This window comes from Clinocottus analis, unplaced genomic scaffold, assembly GCF_023055335.1.
Source record: "Clinocottus analis isolate CAN_PGR_092001 unplaced genomic scaffold, fCliAna1.0.p SCAF_1, whole genome shotgun sequence".
Lineage (NCBI taxonomy): Eukaryota > Metazoa > Chordata > Actinopteri > Perciformes > Cottidae > Clinocottus > Clinocottus analis.
The window spans coordinates 17,555,872-17,577,046 of NW_027175820.1; the positions used below are offsets into that span (position 1 = coordinate 17,555,872).

A 21,175-nucleotide genomic window follows, 5' to 3' on the forward strand; every position below is an offset into this window, starting at 1 on the left:
GACAGACATAACACCACAATATGTATGTGTTTCCTAGGTGCATCTAAAGCTTTCGGTCAAATTAATCATTTTAAATTATTTGTCAAACTGCGAGAGCGAGGGGTCCATACTTGTTTAGGTTTTTGCACTTTTGGTATTCACATCAAACCATGCAAGCTAGATGGGGTAAGAGTGTGTCTGCACCCTTCCTAGTGACCAATGGCGTTCAACTACTTGGAATACTGTTACCTGCTCTTTTTAATCTGTACATGGATGACCTTTCCGAAAAGTTAAAAGGGTGTAAGACAGGATGTATGGTGGGGGAAACTCCTATGAACCATCTAATCTACGCTGACGACTTGTCTCCTTATAGCGCTGGTTTACAGCGACTGCTCAGAGTCTGCTCAAGTTATGGCTTGCACTATGATATCACATTCATCTCTAAAAAGAGTGTTATCATGATTGCTAAAACAAAAGAGGATCAGAAGCTACATTTCTTTCCCTAATTTTTTATGGGTGACCAGCAGCTGAATGTGCTGCACAAAGTTACATCTTTGGGTCCCATTATCAGAGATGGCTTAAATGATGATGACGATGTGCAGCGGCTGTGTTGCAAACTTTATGCACAAGCCAATATGCTGGCACGTAAATTTTATATGTGTACAGAAGACGTTAAAACTGCTTTAGAGCTTACTGTACTCCCCTTTATACAGCCCACCTGTGGTGCAGCGACAGTAGAGCAAACATTAAAAAGATTCAAGTGGCATTTAATGATGCTTTCAGAATCTTGCTAAAACTTCCCAGATGGGCAAGTGCAAGTCACATGATTGTGACTCATTTGTGATTCGTTAAATGTCGACTGGATGAATCCGAAAATGTAATTATAAAAGCCTTTACCATGCCAGACAGAGTGATACAAGGTATTGCTCTGGTCTCTGGAAGCATTGGAACAACTGTCTGTATGTTTTTAACCACGAGTGACTTTTTTTTTAACTAATGATGATACCTGTGTTCTCATATTGCAGTGTATTGTATTGTATTTTATATATTGTTGTTGTTCTGTTTGTTGCTATATGGACTCATGCGTCTGAAATAAAAGAAATAATTATATATATATATGCAAATCAAAAGGCCATGTGCATGCTCACATTTGAAAACAAGACTCCAAGTAAACTCCTACGGCTCCATATAGACCAGTGCAAGGTGCTAAGCTAGCAGAAATAAAAACATTTAAACATTAATGAGATATTAGCATGCATCATTCCTTAATTCCTTAATAACAGCTTAATGCAAAATATTAAAGAAAAACACTTTATGTTCAAATTCAAATTTGCAAGTTTTACGACGACATAACGCTCATAATGAGAGTGATCTCATTCAACTTTGCTTCACTTGTATTTCAAAAAACAAAAGCTGTTTAAGGTACCGTATTTTTCCATCACATGCTATACTGTGAATTTGTATTGACATACTACACTATGATTTTGTGATTTTAATGATACTATATTTACTTTTTATTACATATTATTTTTTTTTACTCTTCTACTTATGTCTTGTTTATCAAATGCTAAATTAGTACTTTTATGATTTTTTTATGACATTAAGTCATTTTTATTACAAAATATAATTGACTTTTTTTTTTCTTAAGACTTTTTCATTATTTTTTATGGCATACGAGAGCTGTAACAGTCTCAGTTAATTGCGTTCAACACAAACACAGATGGAATGAGGAGGAGGCAGCAGGAAAAGTTCAATGGTTTATTGTGGAGAATGGCTTATAACCTGAAATTCCTCAGGAAGACAAGTGAGGACAGACCGTTGACAGATAGCAGGTAAATCAAAAACACAGGGAGCATTAAACATGAGAAAAACAAAATTACAAGGAAAGACAGGCTGGAAGTCAAAGCACAAGGTAAAAAGATGAACCGCTCGTAAAACAAGAGACACACACAGACTAAACACACAAAAGGACGACGGGTGTAAACGAGGGACAGGTGAAACTAATCAGGATGTGCTGACAATCACACAGGAGGCAAAATAGGCAGTAAAACAACACATGAAACATGAGGAAACAGGAAACAGGAAACACTAAACACGTATGACTGAATCAATGAAACAAGAAAAAAACTAAAACTAAATCCATTAGAATATCAGAGATTAACAAAGAGACTAAGAAACACAGACAATCCAAAAGATCATATTGCCAAACAATTCCAAATATAATTTTATCTATCTATCTATATATCTATATCTATATCTATATATATATATATATATATATATATATATATATATATATATATATCTATATATATATATATATATATATATATATATATATATATATATATATATATATATATGCGTATATGCGTTTTCCCCTCATGTAAACGGGGCCTGAGAGGAGAGCATGCTGCTGCTCCAGCTTTTATGCACTGGGCACACCGGGCACAGGTGTGTCCAATGCCACTGATTAATCCTCAATCAGGTTTGCAGCCCTGGAAATAGAAAGAGACACAGGAGAGCAACCAAACAGAGGGGTTGTCTGTCACACATGCGACACGGAAATGTTTTTATGGCACACTTTTTATTACGGCTTTTTACAACAAACAAAAATATAATCTCTTGCACCTTTTTTTTTGTCATTTTCTGTGATGGGATTCAATATGTTGAGATTAACAACACCAAAATGAAATGCTGTTGGCCATTTTCCTCCAGCCAGAATACATATTGTGTGTAATGGTAAAATATAGTATTGCAATGTTATGTGAAGATAGAGTCAAAACTGATTTCAATGTTCCTCAGAGATGGTGTGAACAAATGGTAGGGGGAAAAGAAGAACAAAAGACTGTTGACTTTTCCTTCTGCATGTATATGAGGGGGTTCGTAAACAGATTGGGGTGTTCGTGAACTGATGGGGGTTTGATTTTCCAGGCTAAGGGGAATTGTGACTTCTTTGATCTCAAGGATCAAGGGACAAAAGGTCAAAGATGGGCCAGTACTAAGTGTTTTCTTTGTTTCCCCGTGGCTTGGAGGCATAACCCTCATGATGTATAATGGAGAGCTGTGACTGTTTTTTCATTGAATTCTCTGTCACTCAGACTGCTTTAGGCAGCTGTGGCATACTTTTCCTTCTTGCAAGAATAAACGGACAACAGACAATTTTGATTCAGAGATTCCATTCCTCCTTAGCAGATCAACAGAGAAAATCTTCCAATTTATGTGCCACCTTCATCTATCTCTGCATTGTTATTTATTGTGCTTTCTTTCTCTTTCTCTTCGTCATGATTTCCCTCTATTTTTCTGTCCTTTCTTCTGTCTGTCTGTGTATCTCAAACACAGGGAGGAGGTGACCAAACTCAAGTTTGAAGCAAAGACATTCCATATATATGCAAATCAGACAGAGGTATGAGTGCATGCATTATTAACACCTTTCCTTTTTCTAGCCTGTAGAGCTCAGGAAGTTAAATGAGTGTGGCTTTGTTTTATTCATGGGGCACTGCCACTGGGTAGCCTATGTAGTCTGTTCTTAATAGTGATGTAAATAGGAAATGATTGGACAAAAACGTGTATTCGCCATGGTTTTAGCAGACAAAAGACCAAGTAAAGGCACTGGCTGAGTGTTGGTGAATATAATGTGTGCATTGTCTGATCATAGCTCAGTAAAACTAATCGACACCACGATGCATTTTCTCTTCACATGATGAAAATGTACTGACAGTCAACACATAAAGACGAGTATGAGTTATATAAACACTACAATGTATGAATGAGTCGCTGTGCTGGACATGTTACAGGATAAGAAGATCATACTGACATACTTTGCACCTACACCTGATGCCTGTAAGCATCTGTGGAAGTGTGGAGTCGAGAATCAGTCCTTCTTCAAGTGAGTCACAAGACCTGCAACACAAAACTGCAGAAAGGACGTAATGTTTATCATTGTTATGGAAATCATGTTTTCTCTTCCCATGTTTCTCACAGGTTGGAGAAGTCGAGTCAAGTCCGCACTGTGTCCAGCAGTAATCTCTTCTTCAAGGGTAGTCGCTTTAGATACAGGTAACTTATTAAGTAAGAATATTAAGTACACATAAGTATAAGTAAGTACTCATTTACATATTAAAAACAACCTTGGAGTTAGTTATAAGTTATACATATGCCTTTGGGTGTAATAGTTCCTTAATTAGACCTCAAGTTTTTAAATCACATACTTTTTTTAAAAATGTTTTCTCAGTGGAAAGGTTGCAAAAGAGGTGATGGAACAAAGTGCCAAAATTAAGAGAGACCCACCTGAGATACACAGGTCAGAATCCTTAAACATATAAAATATGTAGAAGAAGATATAGCCTGCAGCCCTAAATGTGGGTTAACAATGATTTATAATTAGATGTATTTGTGATGTGTGCGTATGGCTGTGTGTTTTTGTTCAGGCATGGCATGGTGCCCAGTAGGAGTTGTCCATCCATCACCCACGGCCCTCGTTTGACCAGTGTGCCAAGGACCCGACGGAGAGCTGTGCACATCTCCATCATGGAGGGTAAAACACACACACGGAAAAAATATTTTTGAGAAAATACTAATTTAGAAATACTGCACAGTCAAAACAAACACATGTGGCTGACTGAAGGTCACAGTTGTGGTTCCTCAAACTCTCTGCGTGGAGAGAATGAGAAAGAGACCATCTCCATCAGTGTGAAGCAGATGTTGCACAAGTCTTAGTCCAGTGGTTCCTAAACTTTTATCCAGACGCACCTCATAGTCCTGTCACATAAACTGAGTACCCTACTTTATATATTACAAATCCTGTCATTTAATTGATGAAAAAAGGATTGTTAAATACTATTACATTGAAGCAAATGTTGTACAATGATTTGTATACAATCAAAGTGTTGCACTAGTGGAAGGATTGACATTTCAACCTATCCATTACAACTCACTGTTTCATTATTCAACTTTTACTTTTACTTTTATTTCAACCATTTCTTATGTTAAACCCTTTCACCATATCAACTACTTAAGCTACGTCAATTAATTACTGTTATAATTGTTTGTTCATTACTTCTAGGTAATGCTCCCTCACTTGATATACCTATATTTAGGTGTTACAGCTTGACTCGGCATGTGTATTACTTGAACTATTAAACAACCCTCTGGCAACTGCATCCTCGTTGGGTACAATTCGGTTGAGAATTACTTTCTTAGTTCATTTGACTTGATTCAATATGAATTATACGCACATTGCTCAATTAATTTGTAATCCTTTTTTAAGGCACTCACACAATTTGAATACACTTATATATCCTGTTTGCTGAATGTGGTCTTTTTATATGAACAATCCCCACTTGTGAGTGTCAGTCATTCTCTTCACTTAGCGTGACATCTCGCCTTTTCTCTCTTGGTGTGCTCTTTCTGACACACACACACACACACACACACACACACACACACACACACACACACACACACACACACACATTCTCTCTCTCCTGGATCTAGTGGCTTGTGGTCATATTTTGACACAAGAAAGTCACTTTATAAAGGGCACTTACTGACCTGTCATTTCTCCAACAGGCTATTAACCTTTTGCCAATGCTGTCATTGTGAGTAAATTTGCTCTCCGTTGACAAGCCTCGCTAAAAATAAATAAACCTATCGCATCGGGTTTTCAACAAAGACGGCCTTTTGTAAAACTAGCCCCCCTCTTGTCATTGTCATCGAGAGAAGGTGCTGACATTGCAACCTGCTGTTGCAACACTGAAACAAACCCCCTGTGTTTAATCCCGGCGCTCTGTCTGCGCTGGCATTTCCACTGGTAACAATATCTCAGCCTGAAAATAGCTGCTGCTCTCAGGGGCCACGCCATGTGTGCCACCGCGGGAATGGACGAGGTGAACTGTGGCACAAGTGAGCCGCATTCCTGGGCCTTGTCTTTCACTCTACGTCTGTCTTTCTATTTTTCCACCACTGTCAGCCTGCCTGCCAGGACGTGGGAGCTCTCTGTGGAGGAGGGAGGGCTGCTTGGCTGGCCAGGCACAGTCAGAGAAAAGACAGACAGCAGGGAGATAGGAGAGAGGAGAGGCAGTATCAAGTACAGAGAGAGATAAAGAAAAAGGAGCGCAGCAAACGTGTGTTGGGACACAGTTAGGGTTAGACAGATGCTTGTTGTTCTCCTTGAACCATGGTGAAGTGCCTGATCCGGATCCAGACCAAGGTGAATGTTCAATTGCGCATGGTTAACCATTGCTATCGAGATGTGAATGTGCGCGTGCTGTCTCTGGGACCCAGGCTCTTGGGCAAGGCTCTGGGGATCCTACCGCTCTTTCCCGCACTCCCTGGGGGTTCTTCCAGCTCAGGCTCTGGCCCTGGGTCGGGACAGAGCTCCAGGACCCCTTCCAGACTAGCTGTCCCACCACCACACGGCCGCAACCCACCAGCCAACTGTGCAGGTAAAACCCGGTGCTAGTTTTGGTCATGTAGGATTAGAAAGTGCTGCCTTTTTGTGGTTCTTGTTGTGGATTCAAATTGGACAACTTTCTCTTAAAGAGAGTCTGAACAATGAGCCAGATATTTCAGGGTGATCCTGTATGTTTCTTTGATTCCAAAACCGAAATGAAGACCACATCAACTTATGTAATTATCAAATTTGTTAAGTCCAACGTCATGGATGTCAAAGTTAAAGTCAAAGTGATATTATCACATTTTCCAGCTTCCAGGGAACACGAGGATCGTGAGAGAACTGAGTAACAGTTGCTCCAATGAGTTACTTTAAGGTCAAGGTTGCCATTTGTTGAAGATGGGATCAGTCCCTTGTGCTTAGGTCATGACATGCTGACCACCTGTTGCCAGTGTTCAACAGAGCAGAGTGCGCGTGAATACTCCCAGTAAGCCAGGTTGAAAGTCAAAGCAACTAAGCAGAGCTCTGCTCGAGGACGAATTAAACTGAACAAAATTAACCCTCTTTTAATTGCCTAAAAAACAAGGTCAGGTTCACTGCAGGCACACGTTTGCATCAATGACAATGGGCTACATTTCTCATGAGTCTTATAAGGTTGGAGGTCAAATTAAGTCACGTCAGAATCTTTCTTCATTGCCTTCCTCTGTGGTGTGTGTTTCCAGGTCTGGAGTCCCTTCGAGACAGCGCTCACTCCACGCCCGTACGCTCCGTCTCCCATGGCGATTCCTTCATGTCTTCTCGGGGCCATTTGTCGGACGGCAGCGAGGCCAGCACCTCAGCAGTCATCTCTGACGAGGCCTACAGCCCTTCAGACAGCATGCTGCCCACACCTGTGGCCGAACACGGGATGGACATGCCCTCGGCGCGTCACCTCAACGGTGCTCCCTGCAGCGTGGACGAGCAGCAGTCAGAGGCCGGCACATCGAAGGAGGGGCACGCGGCAGAGTTTTCTTCCGGCAGGAGAGCCCTGCGCATGGTCAGGAGCAGACCGTCACCACCGAGCGACGTAGAGGAGCTGAACAAATTCATCCTGAGCGTGTTACGTCTGTTCCTGGTGACCATCGGACTGCTGTTCGCCCTGCTGCTGCTCCTCATCATGCTGACCGAGTCAGACCTGGACATTGCCTTCCTGAGAGACATCCGCAAGACACCGGAATTCCAGCAGTTCCACTTTGAATACTTCTGCCCTCTGCGGCGCTGGTTCGCCTGTAAGTTACGATGGATGGGAGGGTTCCTCATCAGTAAGTGAGGCCGAGACTGAAATACACAAGACAGGAGATGCGACACGTACGACAGACGATGGGAAGAGAGAAAAGGATGGCACCCCTTTTCCTGATATCAACTCAGCTTTAGGTTCCTGTCCCAAGCCACAGACGGTTCCCTGCCTTGTTTATTATGTTTGACCATCACTGCGAGGAAAAGAAATCACATTTTACTTTGGAAATTCAGGTCATTTCAAGGTATTTTATTTTTACACAAAGCCACAGTAACAAAGTGTGATTTAAACACTGAAAAGGTACGAGCAAGTCGATCAGTTAATAGTTGCCTTTATTTTTGTATTAATTTATATGTTGCAATATTATTGTCAGACAGAATGACCTGGTGTGTTATGGTGTGTGTTGTGTAACCTGAGAGTTTGAGTTAAGCACTGAGAGAAGATGGGAAGCTCATCTAATTTTCATATTCCAAAGCTAACAACAACATTCACGATGATACAATGTTTTTATGGTCACTGCTATGAGATTGAAAACTGCTGCTTTGAGTTGTAGTCGCGTCTGAGGGTTCGAGAAAGTATGAAATGGGAAACTAATTAGCACCTGCTGACTGTAGATTGGTCCTGAGTCAAATAATACTTGCAAATAGTATAATTGTTTTTATAAACAGTTGAGCCATAAATGGATTTGCCATGTGACACATGGCCTGAAAAAGTACACAAATTAATTTTGCACACTTTTAGATGGTTGACAACTTATACAAATTGTCCTAATGTGGTATACAACCCAACATCTGGTAAATCTTATTGAAACAAATGTTAAGAATTACTTGCAGTAGCTATTTGACCCAGGAGTCATGTTGGTGCTGCCTGTTAGATGGCTTGAATTATCATTTTTGTAATAAGTGTGACTTCGATAGTGGTCAGACATCCATTTAGAGTGCTCGCGTTACCATTTTTGTCCAGCCATTAGAGCACCGGTCAAGTTGTATGGTCCAGTGACCATAAATTATGAATATTTGTAAGGTTATAAGTAAGTAAGGAGGTGGTAGGTTTATAAAATAGCAGCCAAATAATGACTATAACTACAATCAACTTCAATGTGTAAGGAACAGTTGTCACTTTGCGTAGTTTCTTTGACAGTAGTTGTAACGGTGATGGGACTATGTGAGCTAGAGCTGTAGTGATAGTGAAGTGAAGTGTTTGGTTAGTTCTTTGACTCCCACACTCTGTAGAAGGAGTTTAGCTTGATGTGCTATACTGTTAATATAAAAAACTTGATCCTTTCCACTAAGGGGAATTTGACCTTGTTTTACCTTTTGTAAAGTGCAAAAATTAATGATATATTTCTCCCACATGATACTGTTGAGAGCTTGATTTTAGGTCATGTTGAGTGAAGGTCATAGAACTTTATTTATACCTGCTGTGTTCACATTTGTGCGTTCATCCGTAGAGTCTGGATACATTTAAATCATGTTTCCACGTCTCATTTACACTTCTTTTTTTCTTACAGTGGATGTATAGTTTTCAGACCTGCTTCCAAGAAAGCCTGAGTTACGTCACATTTATGTCCCACTGCAATCTTTATCATCACACCTACCAAAGAAACCAGTTTGCATCAACAGATGGAAACTCTTGATAGTCTGCTCTTCTTCTCTAGCCTTATGTTTTTGTATTTCACAGTTCAGCCTGCAGTGAAGTTAACACAAAACAGTACTTAAGTTCATCCCTGACGTATTAAATACCTTGTCTTTGAATGTTGATTGGATTTTTGTACAGTAATATTTTAGGATTTAGAAATGTTAAAACAAGCATTACTAATTATGTGAGTTGGATGACTAAGACATATTCACTGATATATTTAAAACATTTTGTGGTTGGTTTTCAAACTTGATAAATTACTTATGCATTTGCTTTCATTCAGACGATGCTCGCTGGTTTCTGATTGACTGTTAGGTGAAAGGCCAGGCGAGGCAGAAAATATGTGACTAAAGTCTCATTTTATGTTCATGTGTATGACAAACTTAATATAACTTGAGCAATAAATAACAAGTTATGATAATAACCATAAACAGCAAAAGAATGTTTGTCAGTTTGCTAAACATGCAAAACGTCCCTTCAGATGAAACCACTTGTAGATGCATGTGTGAAGGGAATGGTGCCCATTGATCCTGAGCCAACACAGTGGTCACGTTGTCATGCAAGTCCTGTTTAATTGTTGCCCAAGCGAAACTGCTCTTTACTCATTTTAGAGAAACAGTAGATGCAAGTTTTCTTGTGCAAGTACGTGTAAATGAACTGACACCCAACAGTAGACCCATTTTCACTTGACTCTGAACATGTTTTAATAGAAGTAAAGCGGTTTGTATTTTTTAGCTAATTTAGAACAGCAAAAGTAGCATACTCAACCTGAACATCTTCTCTTGCAATGGAGTTTTGTTTTTATCGTTAGAATCCATTTCAAATCACTTGTACCTGACAAAAAGGGGTGACAGTTCCCTTGACAGGCAACTCTTGTTTTGGTTTTGCTAGATCATGTAAACAGGAACAAGTCTTACTGTCAGCTTCCTTTCTGTACCATGGCCTGCACATGGAAATGTCTCTGTAAGCATGTGTTCTGCATTTATTACCTCCAAACAAGACTGCTCATTTCCAAATCACTGACCTAAGACTCCTGTAATTTATTTATGAATAAATATAATTTATTCTTCTGGCAGCTAGTGCGTCTACAAGTCCAATCATGAATTCACAGGGGAAACAAACAGTCAACCCAAATCGGCATGGTTTGAGGTTTTTCAGCATCCGTCCCTGCTTGTAAACTAGAGACTGAAGTCAATGATGGCAAACTCTTTTGCACAATGCTGCCATCCTCGGCTAAAAACGGTACTACCCCCGCTAAATTAGCACTCACAAGTCACAAATTCAATTTTTATTCTGTAACAGGGATCAATTAACACAAATTTTAGAAAGTGCTCTGGACTAGTGCTGAGACATCCATCTACACTGTGCAAATTGCACACATTTTACTGTGTGAAAAACACTTGTTCTTCCTACTTTAACAAAGGGAACTAAAAGATATTTTGGTCTTCATTTCAGTCAGAGAAGACATACAGGCGCCCTGACACATTGCCACCTAGGAAGGCATTCCTTGTTGGGTGGAAAGCAGTGGCCGACAGCACTATGTGACGGTGCTTAGTATCGATGAAGGAGTGCTGCCTCTGGCCGCTTTCGTGGAACACCTGCACCATCCGAGGATGCGCCATGCTGCTCACTACAAAGCAATCTTCCTGTTTGGGGTCCCACTTCGCTGATAGTTTGGTCAGATATCGGCCAGTGCGGATGTGTCTGAAATTGAAGATCAATAAGACTGTTTAAAACTTGTGTGAGCTGAACCTACTCGTAACCTAACTCAAAAATACATAAGAACAAGGCAGCACAAAGTGGTGAATACATATTGGGATTTACTTGATTGTTGTCAGTAAGGGAGATTTCGTTGTCATTGCAGACGTGTCGTATATCCTGTCAAAGGAGTTCATGATACAATTTAGCCAGAATTGAAAAAACAACGAGTAACACACGATTATCCCAAATGCTGAGCCAGCTTCACCTTATGTAGTTATCCATGCAGGTGGAGAGAACTCTGTTGCCTGTGTGAGGGGAGAAATAAGCACTCGATATGCTGAAAGAGTGTCCACGCAGCACGGAGACTGCCTGGCTTTCAGTCTTTGTCAGATATCTGCTGTCGTAAATATTCACGACCCTGCAGACAAGATCAAAACATTCCTTTAGTTTGTTACAAAAGGCAAGAGAAATATGGATCAAATTATCTGCAAAAGTACATTAAATCACTAATCAGACATACTTGCTTCCTGCAACAACAAAGTACTGCTTCTGTGAGGGGTGGACGCTAACGCAACGCAGAGTCTTGGGGTCCAATGAGTGGAGGAACTCGTGGGTGTTTCTTAAGAGAAATAAAATACCAGAAGACCATGTTTATGGAAAGAGGATTATTTGACAAGCAAGTTCAAACTATTCACCCCCTACTGTTATTCTTCAACAGTGGAGAGAGACTAAAAACTAATAATTCTCAATTGTTCATTACCCTGGGGTCCGCCTATCAACAATGGCAACTTCTCCCAACGAGTTCCCAACTACGAGTGTGAAACAGTCGTGGGACATGAAGTCAAATGTGTTCAGGCCTTCAGCAGTGTCATAGACCTAGAACAATGCACAAACAAATTGCTGTGAACCGATTAAGGTGGCACCAATATTTTAAAATCTTAGAGCATTTTGCATGTAGGCAGTTAAGCTTAGAACCTTCACAATATGTTTTTTTACAAGTACATTTTGTGAAACAAACGCTATCTCACATCATGAAAGACAGCCTTCTCTACATCCATACAGCGTAAAGATCCGTCATAGCTGAGGCTCAGCAGCTGGGTGGGATGAGCCCTGGAGAACGCCATGCAGCTTACTGGACCAGTGTGGGGCTCAAAGAATAGCACACCATCGTCACCCCAATCACCACCCTGAGGGAAAATACAAATGAAAGAAGAAAAAAATGTGAAGTGTCTTTTCTTTTTGTAGATTTCCTATGATATCAAAGACATGTGGATATAAAAAGGGCACTTATGCGGCAACTTACGGATGTTTTGCTTCCATGAAACCAGTTTTAAAACACTTTCTGAATATTAGCCTCACATTTAAAGTCGGCGAGATAACTCCTACTGTCCTTTCCTTTTAAAATTGTGCAAATAAAAGAAAGCCATTGTAATGAAATAACTATGATTTTTACTTGTACTTTAAGTCCTGTTGTTTTGAGCTAGTTTTGGAGCTCACAGTGCCCTCTCGTGGCCACACCAATTTATAATATCTTTAAGATCAGTGAAAAGAAGAAAAAAAAAAAAACACACACACCAACTTCCAGAGTTCAACTTTGCCCAGTTTGTCTCCTGTAGCCAGCAACAGGCTGCTGGCAGAGGGGTGGAAGGCAGCAGAAAAGATATGCTCCATCACCACTTTGGCCACTCTGTCCTTAGTTATCTTCATGCTCTCAAGGGCTGAGCGGTACCTGCATAAAGACAGTGTGATGATTTGAGTTCACCTTGAGAACTTTTGCAACTGTTTATAATTGTGACTATGAATGCAATAACTAAAGGGAGACGAACACGCCTTATGAGATGGAGAAGTCACTAAAATGATCTTAAAAATCTTACTCTTTCAGATCAAGCCTCATTTTTCTTTCTTCTGTTGAATCCTATGAAAAGAGCCATTTTAATTGTACTAATTGATTCAGGAGCCGCATATGCAAACAGTTATCACCCTGCAAAGACATAGGAGAACATATATAAACAGTAGACATCTGCTAAATTGTTGTGGCTTTAAACATTGTTGTGTTCTTGTGGCACAACAACTAAACATTAATTTAAAAAAAATTAAAATAAAAAAAATAAAACAAAAAAAGCAAAGTAGTGCCAACACGAAACTTTATAAAAGCCAAGAAAGGTCAGTCATACCTCAGACCAGAGCTCCAGAAGTTGTGATGGCAGCTTGCTTCCCTCTTCCATGTTGACTGCGACCATGGGCAGAGGACCAGGAGGTTTCTTGGGTTTCTTCAAAGCAAGTCAAATTACTCAAATGAGTTACAAAAACAGAAAATAAAGAATGTAAAAAGAGCAGCAAGAAAAATAAATGCACTGGAGTGGCAAGATATATCTTACTATTTATACGTAGCTACCTTTTGCATGATCAGCATCACCCTGGGTTCAGGAAGAAGTGCCAACGGCTCTGCCTTTATGTTTTGGAGACGAAGGGATTTGCGAGCTGGAAGCACCTCTTTCACAGCAGCCTTTGGCCTGCTACCACAGAAAGGAGCATTAAAGTAACATAAAAAAAGACACTGCTTGTTGGACTTCTAAAAAGCTCATGCTTAAATTTAAAAAAAATGTACAGTCTAATATGAGGCCTACAGGCAACTTGTTTGTCTGACCAACAGTAAAATAAACCTATTTAATTAATTGTCAGTGGTATGAATTAGAAGACAAAAGATGTAATGGGATATATTATCAACTGACAACTTTTAAAACATTTTTAACCAATCAACTAAAAGGCATTACATTACTTACACTTGCTACACATTTCCTACACTTGTTTAAACCCAAATTAAAAACGGTATACTCTCGAACATTTAAAAAAATAATGTACACATCAGATATCAATTACTAGAGTCAGTATTCACACTGTCTTCTGACCGTACCTCATGAGACCTCTCTGCGATGGCTTTGGCCGTGTCAACTTCTTTAACTCCTCATTTGCCTTTTGAGAAAAACAAAAAAACAAACATGAAAACTCATCTTAGCTGTTCAAATAATGCAAGACGAATCACAAAATGGCTGTGGGGAAATTAGTGCAGTGGGTGTAGTAATGACTCTACTTTGATAAGAAAATAAAAGAACATACTATTTACAGTATTCTACTATTGATAGTGTGTCAATCCAAGGCTGGGACTACAAACTAGAGTTATTTGCACTCCCCTGTTCTACAATGACAATACATACATGTACACTAACTCCGCCCATTTACCTACCTGAAGTAAGTTGATGGATGACAGAAAAGCTTGGTTCTGTCTGATGTTTTCCAGACGCTCCAGTTCATAGGATGATAGTCCGACATTTGCACCCTGTGTTAAAGAAAGACACAACTTGGACATTCTGTACACACACACACACACACACACACACACACACACACACACACACACACACACACACACACACACACACACACACACACACACACGAAAAGCGATGTGCAGGGGTGTTCATACTTACAGATGAAACCTCCCCATCAGCAATTCCAACATCCTTTCTCTCTTTTTCAATGGGCATTGTTCTTCTTATCTTTCATTAAAATATTGACAGGCATGTTAGAAAGAAAAAAAAAGAAATATAAAATGATTTATTGAATGCATTTCGGAAGTGCCTCCTACCTTTTTCTGGTGGGGTGGTTTAAAGCCAGGTGTTTCCGGTGAGTACTGGAAGCGTTTGGGTGCCTGAGCTTTTCTTGAAGACCGTCGGACTGGTCCCTCGAGAGTCACAGTGGTCATTTTCTACAAGGTGTGCATTATAACAATTAACTCACGTTGAGGGTGGGAAGAATTATTCAACTTTTCCACAGAAGAACACGTGTTTGTTCACACCAAAAGAGTTGCGAAATATTCGAGCCAGTAGATAACGCAAATGGTTGCAGAAAATCGATTTCTTTTTTTGCCTGGCGGCGTAAATGACGCGAAAAAAGTGTTGCGAATATTCGCAACTGTTTATGTGAAACCAGCGTGACGCCTAATAACAAGCTTTGCTGTTGTCTAAGCAGTTAAGTGACATATAGCATTAATTATGTTAAAATACCGGTAACTTTACTCACCGTCGTGTTTTGCTCGTCTTGTCTCTCTATTAGTGCACTTATTAGTAGTACGTATTAACTATTTATTCAAGAGCAACAAGGTGACAAATACTCACTTCCAAGGCTGGTACCTGATAATTGCTTCGCGCCACACGCTGGAAATGCTATTTAAGAGGCCCCGCCCCTTGGTGTTGCGAAACTGAATGTCAGCAGCTCATTGGTTGTCTTCACATCTCATCAGCATAAGGAACTATTCGCCTTTGACCAACAGCCAATGAACGACCTTATACTTTAATTGACATCTCCTCTCTGGCTTTCGGCTTCAACTGCCACAAAGCCATAGATACAAAGCTGGTTCGTTAGAGCTGCGTCGCTACAGGAGGCGTTCATTAAAAACTGCGATTTAGTCGGAAAGTTTTCAGCTGCCAAGGTATACACAGGAAGTCACAGAAAAAAATGCACTGGGCCAGTTCTGCACCGAATCGGTTACCGGCGACCGGCGCACAAAGCATGTTGGTTAGATTTGAGTCCAACTTGATCCCGACTTGCTCTGACGTCATGCTCACGTGGTCAATCTCAGGGAACGAGGCAGCCGCCGCTTTTAGAGCCAGGCGCGGCAGTAGCTCTCCACCATCTGCGTGGCCCAGTGCATGATGGGAAACGCTTGGCTGTCGCCACATCAGAGAGCTGATTGGCCCCTAGATCTGACGGCAAACATCACTTGTGGTAGAAAAATCATATTTTATGTGTAGTTGTAATACTTAACGCTTGATTGTTGGCAATTAGTTTCATGTTTATTCTGAAAACATATATTGTGTGGTTGATAATAATAATAAAGCTTATTTATAGAACACATATCAAAAGCAGTAGTAATTTATTTCACAGGCAGACAAAAAAAGAACAAACGATGCAACTACACAAACATTTCTACATAAATATATATTTACAAACACACATGAATAAATCAGGAGATTTGTAAACTGAAAGTAGACTACAGATCGTAACTCACTGGAAGTATTTTTTTCTGTGAGGAAGCTGAAAATTGTCCTACTTGACCGCAGTTTTTTGTCAACGGCCCCTGCTGCTGCCGCCTGCTCCCGGCTGGATTACAGTCGAGGGGCAGCTCTTTCGAACGAGCGTAATGTCGCTACCTTTTGGCAGATGTTTACAAAAGCAGACTGGAACATGACAATGTCATTAATCTTGATAGTTCTGTTTTTGCATGAAAGCAGCCACAAAAGTATTGTCAATAATTTTCTAAAGTTCAAATAGAAAGTAGTGCTGTGGACAAAAACACCCATGCACACAGGAATAGATGTAATCAGTCATAAAGGCATATGATGAAAGACCCAGAAGCATACAGGGGATGATCGTTTGTTAACATAACTTGTAGAATTGGAAACAAACAACTGCTTCACATCTGAGTTGGCTCTTTAATGTCCATCTCTAAAGTGTGTTAATCGGGTCAAAGACGATAGAGAACTGTGGATGTCAAGGAAGCAGCCCGTCCTTTTCTTTGAAGATGTTCAGAGTTTTACACACGTGATTTTGTCTTTGCGAAGCCATAAAGCAGCCTTTCACAAACATAAGTTAGCGGCCCATGGAAGATCTGCAATAACATGTATCATTTATCTACAGAGATGCATCAGAGAAACACCATGCACGCCGCATTACTGATTATATGAAATGTTGATGAAGTGGCTGCTTTTCTTGGTATTTCTTCTTGGTATTTCTTGGTTCTTAAAAAAGTACTGCATGGTACAAGTGTCAGTACAGGCAAACTTTATACGACTAAATACATTTTCCCTCTTAGGAAACACAAGAAACAAAAATAATAGATGGAAAACCTCAACCTTAAAACAATGAGAAGCAAATGCACCACATGCACAAGTTTACAGTGTGACACAAAAGTTTAAAATTATGATTTTAGATGACATTTACATCATGTTAAGAAATCAAACTTTTCCATAAAACCCTTCAGGGACCATGAAAGCAAGGACTTTCCATTACGTTCCCTCCATGTATGTTGTCTCTGGGATACGTCTTAATCCTCAAACTAAAGGTAGAGGGTAAGAAGCGCATGCAGCCAGTCCGCACATGTTGTTTCCTCGCTCAATCAAGAAATATCTGTTGGAATAGAAAAGAAAGGTGCCTGTGACCACTGGAATTGGTAGCAGGTAACTACACTAAAACACACACAGACAGACACAGACTATATTTACCCGTCCATTCCCCAGTTGGTGCTCCAGGAGTTCTTCACAATCCAATGTGGCATCCCGCTCTCTTCAGCACCGTAACCCACCGCCAGGACCGCATGGTTCACCGTGTCTGTTCTGTTCTTACACTTGGTGCTAAACAGACAACACTGATGCTTTTAGATCAATGAAGTACATGTCTTTTGTAGGGTGAGTGGGATGCATCCTGCCAATGCAAAGATGTGTTTTTGCTGTTTCTGTAGATATTTGTACACCCGTTCAAACACAGAAACACAGGCTATTATTAGCACTGTTATGATTGAGAGGACAGCAAGTTCAGTGAAGTGAATCACAAACACTCATAACTGTAGGCACCATACCAACTGAGCCATCCGATCGTCACAGTTGTCAGCTTATGAATAACTCCTTATTAGGGATGGACATGTTGCACGCCAGCAAGCAGTAGGCTTTGTGATGAAAGGACTCTGGTCACTTTAATGTTGAAGCAAACAGGCAGGCAAAGTGGTAAAACATCACTAAATCAACCAAAAATCTTAAATATACATTACGCTCTTATGTAGGCACAAACAGATTTTTGTCACATCATGCCAATAGCCATCCACTATGATTTTGTAGATTTCACTGATTGTCTTGTTAATTCCATAATCCTCTTTCATGATTAAATAACGTATGTGCTGGTGGTAGACAGTAGACAGAAATCCCATTACTGTATTATACATATATTTCCATAGTGCAACAGGTACAGAAACAACATGGCCACACCCAGTAGTCCTTTGAACATTCCAAACCACATGTTATTTTTCAACAGTAAATACTTGTTGACGCATTAAAGTCCTGAGCTCACCTGGAGTAAACACCTTCTTTGTAGTGCATGAAATCGGCTGTGACTTCAAAGCCAAAGGACACAGGGTTAAGCCGGGCCACAGCATCAACTATGGCCTTTTCATCATACTGTAGATAGACAAACATACCGAAATGACAAAAAAAATCACATAATTAAACATAACAAAAAAGCTGTCTATTTGTTCCCAAAATAGTTGCTTTTGTCTCTTCCTCTTATCTTCATCTTATATGACTTTGTGACCAGGCAGTCATTTCTTAAAGGACACTTGTACAACGTCTTGCACAATGCAACTCAACATGTATACACTTGTTCACTCACACTTGTTATGTTGACAACATCCAGGACAAAAGCAGCTGCAAAGGCAGGCTCAAAATGGCACGTGTCATCCTAAAAAAAGAAACAGAAACATTCTTGAATTGTACAATTATTTTACATTAAAAAAATACAATGAGACATTACTCCAGAAAAGTCATACATGTCCTTTGTAGGGATAGTCCTCCTCTGTCATAAGGCCGTTGTTGTATTTGATGTACTCAAATGCCTGGCTGGGGAGGCCACTGAAACAAACCAGCTAGTGTTTAATTGGTTTAAGCCAAAAACAAATATTCTTCTGATTACTAAAACATATAATGTTGTTTCAAAACTAACTCATCTGTCAACATGTTACTTACCCCATGCATCCATGATTGTTGAAGTCTTTGGCACAATCTATCAGCTGCTGCTCAGACTGGTAAAGAAAGCAAACTGCATTATGCTTTTATACAAAAGCAATAATTCTAATAATATTACCGTACTACTACTCTAATCACCAAAAAGGACAAACCACAGATCAAACTGTGAAACAGATACTCTTCTGCGAGTACGTCGGCATTACGTGCCTCATGTGAAATCTATAAGACAATACTGAATAATAAAAAACCCACCAATGATATTAGCTTCCCAGTAGCGATAGCATTCACAGACTCCAAACAGCCAGTAGTAGAGAAGGTCCAACAGCTTCCACAGTGACCCTGAAGACGCAAACACAAAACAACTCAAACTAATTTTAATTTACTTTTGTTAAAGAGGAACTTCACTTTTGTTTTGCATAAAAGTCTATGGTTTGTGAAAAAATGATATTGTGTTCTGTGTCTCTGGTGGAGCTTTGTAAAGTCGGCGGTCTTTGTCACTTTGTCATGCTCATTTCGCCTCAAATTAGTTAAGCCACATACATAAAGATTGTAACTAAATGTTGGATTAATGTAACCACTGTGCTTGTAAATTAAACATTTGTTGCTTTTCCGTTTTCAGTGATCACATTTAAATCAAAGTAGTTTAAAGAGGAAATAATGAGTGTTCCTCTAATACGGTCGTTATGATGGCTACTTATTGCTTGACAAAAACAATGTGAAATGAGGTACAAGCCTTCAGGGGTGTGGTGCAACACTTAGTTTCATTTTACACAATAAATTAGCAGAGAAGTTAATGCAAATGCTTCGATTAATTTCCTTGTCCACATTCCAGTCATCCTGATTTTGCCTCCAGACAGTGGTGTTATTGTTTTGGTGGTTCAGCACCATATCAGGGTACCTGGTTCTTTACGGGAGTCACAACGTTGCCTTTCATCCTCCAGTCTATGGATTCGGGATAAGGACCCGCACTGCTGACATGACCCCCTTTAGTAGCTGAGCAGTTCTACAGAAGAAGACCAGAACCAAAAGATTATCGTCAAAAAAGTTGTTGAGTGAAAGCACCAGCCGCATAAAGTGTGTTGTAAAATGTGTCGTACCTGAGGCTCTGTCAAAAGAAATGATTTCTTGAATTCCTCAAATGTCATGTCTGAGAACTGATTCAAGCCCACTAGATTTTAAAAATGAAAAACATTGTGAGGACATGTATGTCTTTCATAACATTACAGACTATCACACCTTTCAGAAGACAGTTGACAGTAATAATCTATATAGTACACATAATGAGACATTGTGAGGAGCTCTACTGTACTTGTGAACGAGTGATTCTCAGCATTATAGTGATCAATTCCCCTCTTATTCTCAGTGAATATTTGAAGCCGGTGGTAATACTCCTCGGTGTCATAAACATTGTTGTACTGCAGTTAAAAAAAGAAGTGTAATGGCATATAAAGAAATAATAGTTTGTTAAAACTTTTTTGCTGAAGCAATCAAAATCAATTGATTCATAAGACGGTATACATTCAGTAACATTGTTATTATGTAGGTTACATACCTGTGACATCCACTGTTTGAATTGATATTCCTCTGATAGGACACAAAATAAAGTCTTCTGTTAATAAAACAGCCCAATAATCAACATTTTAAACTTTCAAGTTTAGTCCTGAAGTCATTAGTGAGGGCAATGTTGTACTTTCACTCACACATTGTTAGGTTGTATTGCTTTACCTCATGGTATTAGTAGGACAACTAAACTACTTTTCAGAAGGAATCTGTCATTTTACTTCATTGGATTTATCTGGCAACTTTACAGATTAAGAATTGACATGCAATACATTTGATGATCTTGTAATTAGATCAATATAATTGCATTAATATATTCATCTTCACAAAGACCAAGTACAAAAGTTGAATAACTTACACATCAATGCATCAATAGCCTGATAATAATCTAATAATAGACTAATGGGATGTTTTTACATAGCAGGATTGAATCAGAATTAGACAATAACCAACAATAGAATAAAGTCAAGTGTTCTCGGGGGAGGACGGGGGGGGGGTATGTTTACTAAAGTAAAGCAGCTGCTATAGACACAATAACTATATATTTTCTTTGCCTATCCACTAATATTCTGGATGTTCACACTTATTTAATTGTCTGCATTCAAATTAGTTTCAACAAGATATTCGTTTACTGTAAGAGACAGCGACTTTGCGACAACCTAAAATAAACAAAAACCAAACAACCGTTAAACTCCATAAGTTCTTACTTACCTTCGGGTAAAATAACCGGTGTTAAATTAACTAAACTAAAAATGGTGGAGACGAAGCACAAAACACGGAGCGCCATACTTTCCCCCGTCGACTCCAACAAGCTGTGAGAGCGTCAGACGAGTCGGC

General features: G+C 39.6%; 3 protein-coding genes across 4 annotated transcripts in view; 1 reads left to right on the plus strand and 2 right to left on the minus strand.

Annotated features, from left to right (window-relative positions):
* LOC137800393 (FERM domain-containing protein 5-like) overlaps positions 1-10,317 on the plus strand; it is a 59,645-nt gene extending 49,328 nt beyond the window's left edge. The window contains exons 9-14 of the mRNA XM_068597612.1: positions 3,322-3,385; positions 3,777-3,868; positions 3,964-4,038; positions 4,214-4,282; positions 4,410-4,516; positions 7,096-10,317. Of these exons, the coding sequence (XP_068453713.1) occupies positions 3,322-3,385; positions 3,777-3,868; positions 3,964-4,038; positions 4,214-4,282; positions 4,410-4,516; positions 7,096-7,682 (994 nt within the window). The 3' untranslated portion in view covers positions 7,683-10,317. The remainder of the gene's footprint in view (positions 1-3,321; positions 3,386-3,776; positions 3,869-3,963; positions 4,039-4,213; positions 4,283-4,409; positions 4,517-7,095) is intronic.
* A 227-nt stretch (positions 10,318-10,544) lies between these two features.
* wdr76 (WD repeat domain 76) lies at positions 10,545-14,534 on the minus strand. 2 transcript variants are annotated; one of them, XM_068597988.1, is made up of 13 exons: positions 14,477-14,534; positions 14,233-14,325; positions 13,903-13,961; positions 13,384-13,501; positions 13,163-13,258; positions 12,863-12,903; positions 12,564-12,717; positions 12,017-12,175; positions 11,749-11,864; positions 11,509-11,607; positions 11,254-11,406; positions 11,112-11,165; positions 10,545-10,991 (listed from the first exon to the last, which is right to left on the minus strand). In XM_068597988.1, the coding sequence occupies exons 1-13, from the start codon at positions 14,531-14,533 to the stop codon at positions 10,739-10,741; spliced, it is 1,452 nt and encodes a 483-aa protein (XP_068454089.1). In that variant the 5' UTR covers position 14,534; the 3' UTR covers positions 10,545-10,738. The 2 variants fall into 2 exon arrangements, with proteins under 2 accessions (XP_068454089.1, XP_068454014.1); XM_068597913.1 differs by having other exon boundaries at positions 13,384-13,504.
* Positions 14,535-15,880: 1,346 nt separating this feature from the next.
* On the minus strand, positions 15,881-21,155 carry LOC137800919 (pro-cathepsin H-like). Its single transcript, XM_068598323.1, has 12 exons — positions 21,050-21,155; positions 20,331-20,362; positions 20,088-20,193; positions 19,876-19,946; positions 19,677-19,781; positions 19,031-19,117; positions 18,779-18,834; positions 18,583-18,664; positions 18,426-18,494; positions 18,108-18,214; positions 17,270-17,398; positions 15,881-17,174 (listed from the first exon to the last, which is right to left on the minus strand). Exons 1-12 carry the CDS (start codon positions 21,123-21,125, stop codon positions 17,099-17,101), a joined length of 996 nt encoding a protein of 331 aa, XP_068454424.1. The 5' UTR covers positions 21,126-21,155; the 3' UTR covers positions 15,881-17,098.
* Positions 21,156-21,175: the final 20 nt, after the last annotated feature.

What these genes read in the sequence shown, in the direction of transcription:
- wdr76 (XM_068597913.1), bottom strand. Translation starts at nt 14,533, where the DNA reads ATGCCCATTGAAAAAGAGAGAAAGGATGTTGGAATTGCTGATGGGGAG. An exon ending in CTGATGGGGAGGTTTCATCT is followed by an intron (nt 14,326 to 14,476) that starts GTAAGTATGAAC and finishes TCTTTAACACAG; the next exon opens with GGTGCAAATGTCGGACTATC. An exon ending in TGATGCTGATCATGCAAAAG is followed by an intron (nt 13,259 to 13,383) that starts GTAGCTACGTAT and finishes CTTGCTTTGAAG; the next exon opens with AAACCCAAGAAACCTCCTGG.
- LOC137800919 (XM_068598323.1), bottom strand. Translation starts at nt 21,125, where the DNA reads ATGGCGCTCCGTGTTTTGTGCTTCGTCTCCACCATTTTTAGTTTAGTT. An exon ending in TGAGAATCACTCGTTCACAA is followed by an intron (nt 19,947 to 20,087) that starts GTACAGTAGAGC and finishes TTTAAAATCTAG; the next exon opens with TGGGCTTGAATCAGTTCTCA. An exon ending in ATGTTGTCAACATAACAAGT is followed by an intron (nt 18,215 to 18,425) that starts GTGAGTGAACAA and finishes GTCTATCTACAG; the next exon opens with TATGATGAAAAGGCCATAGT.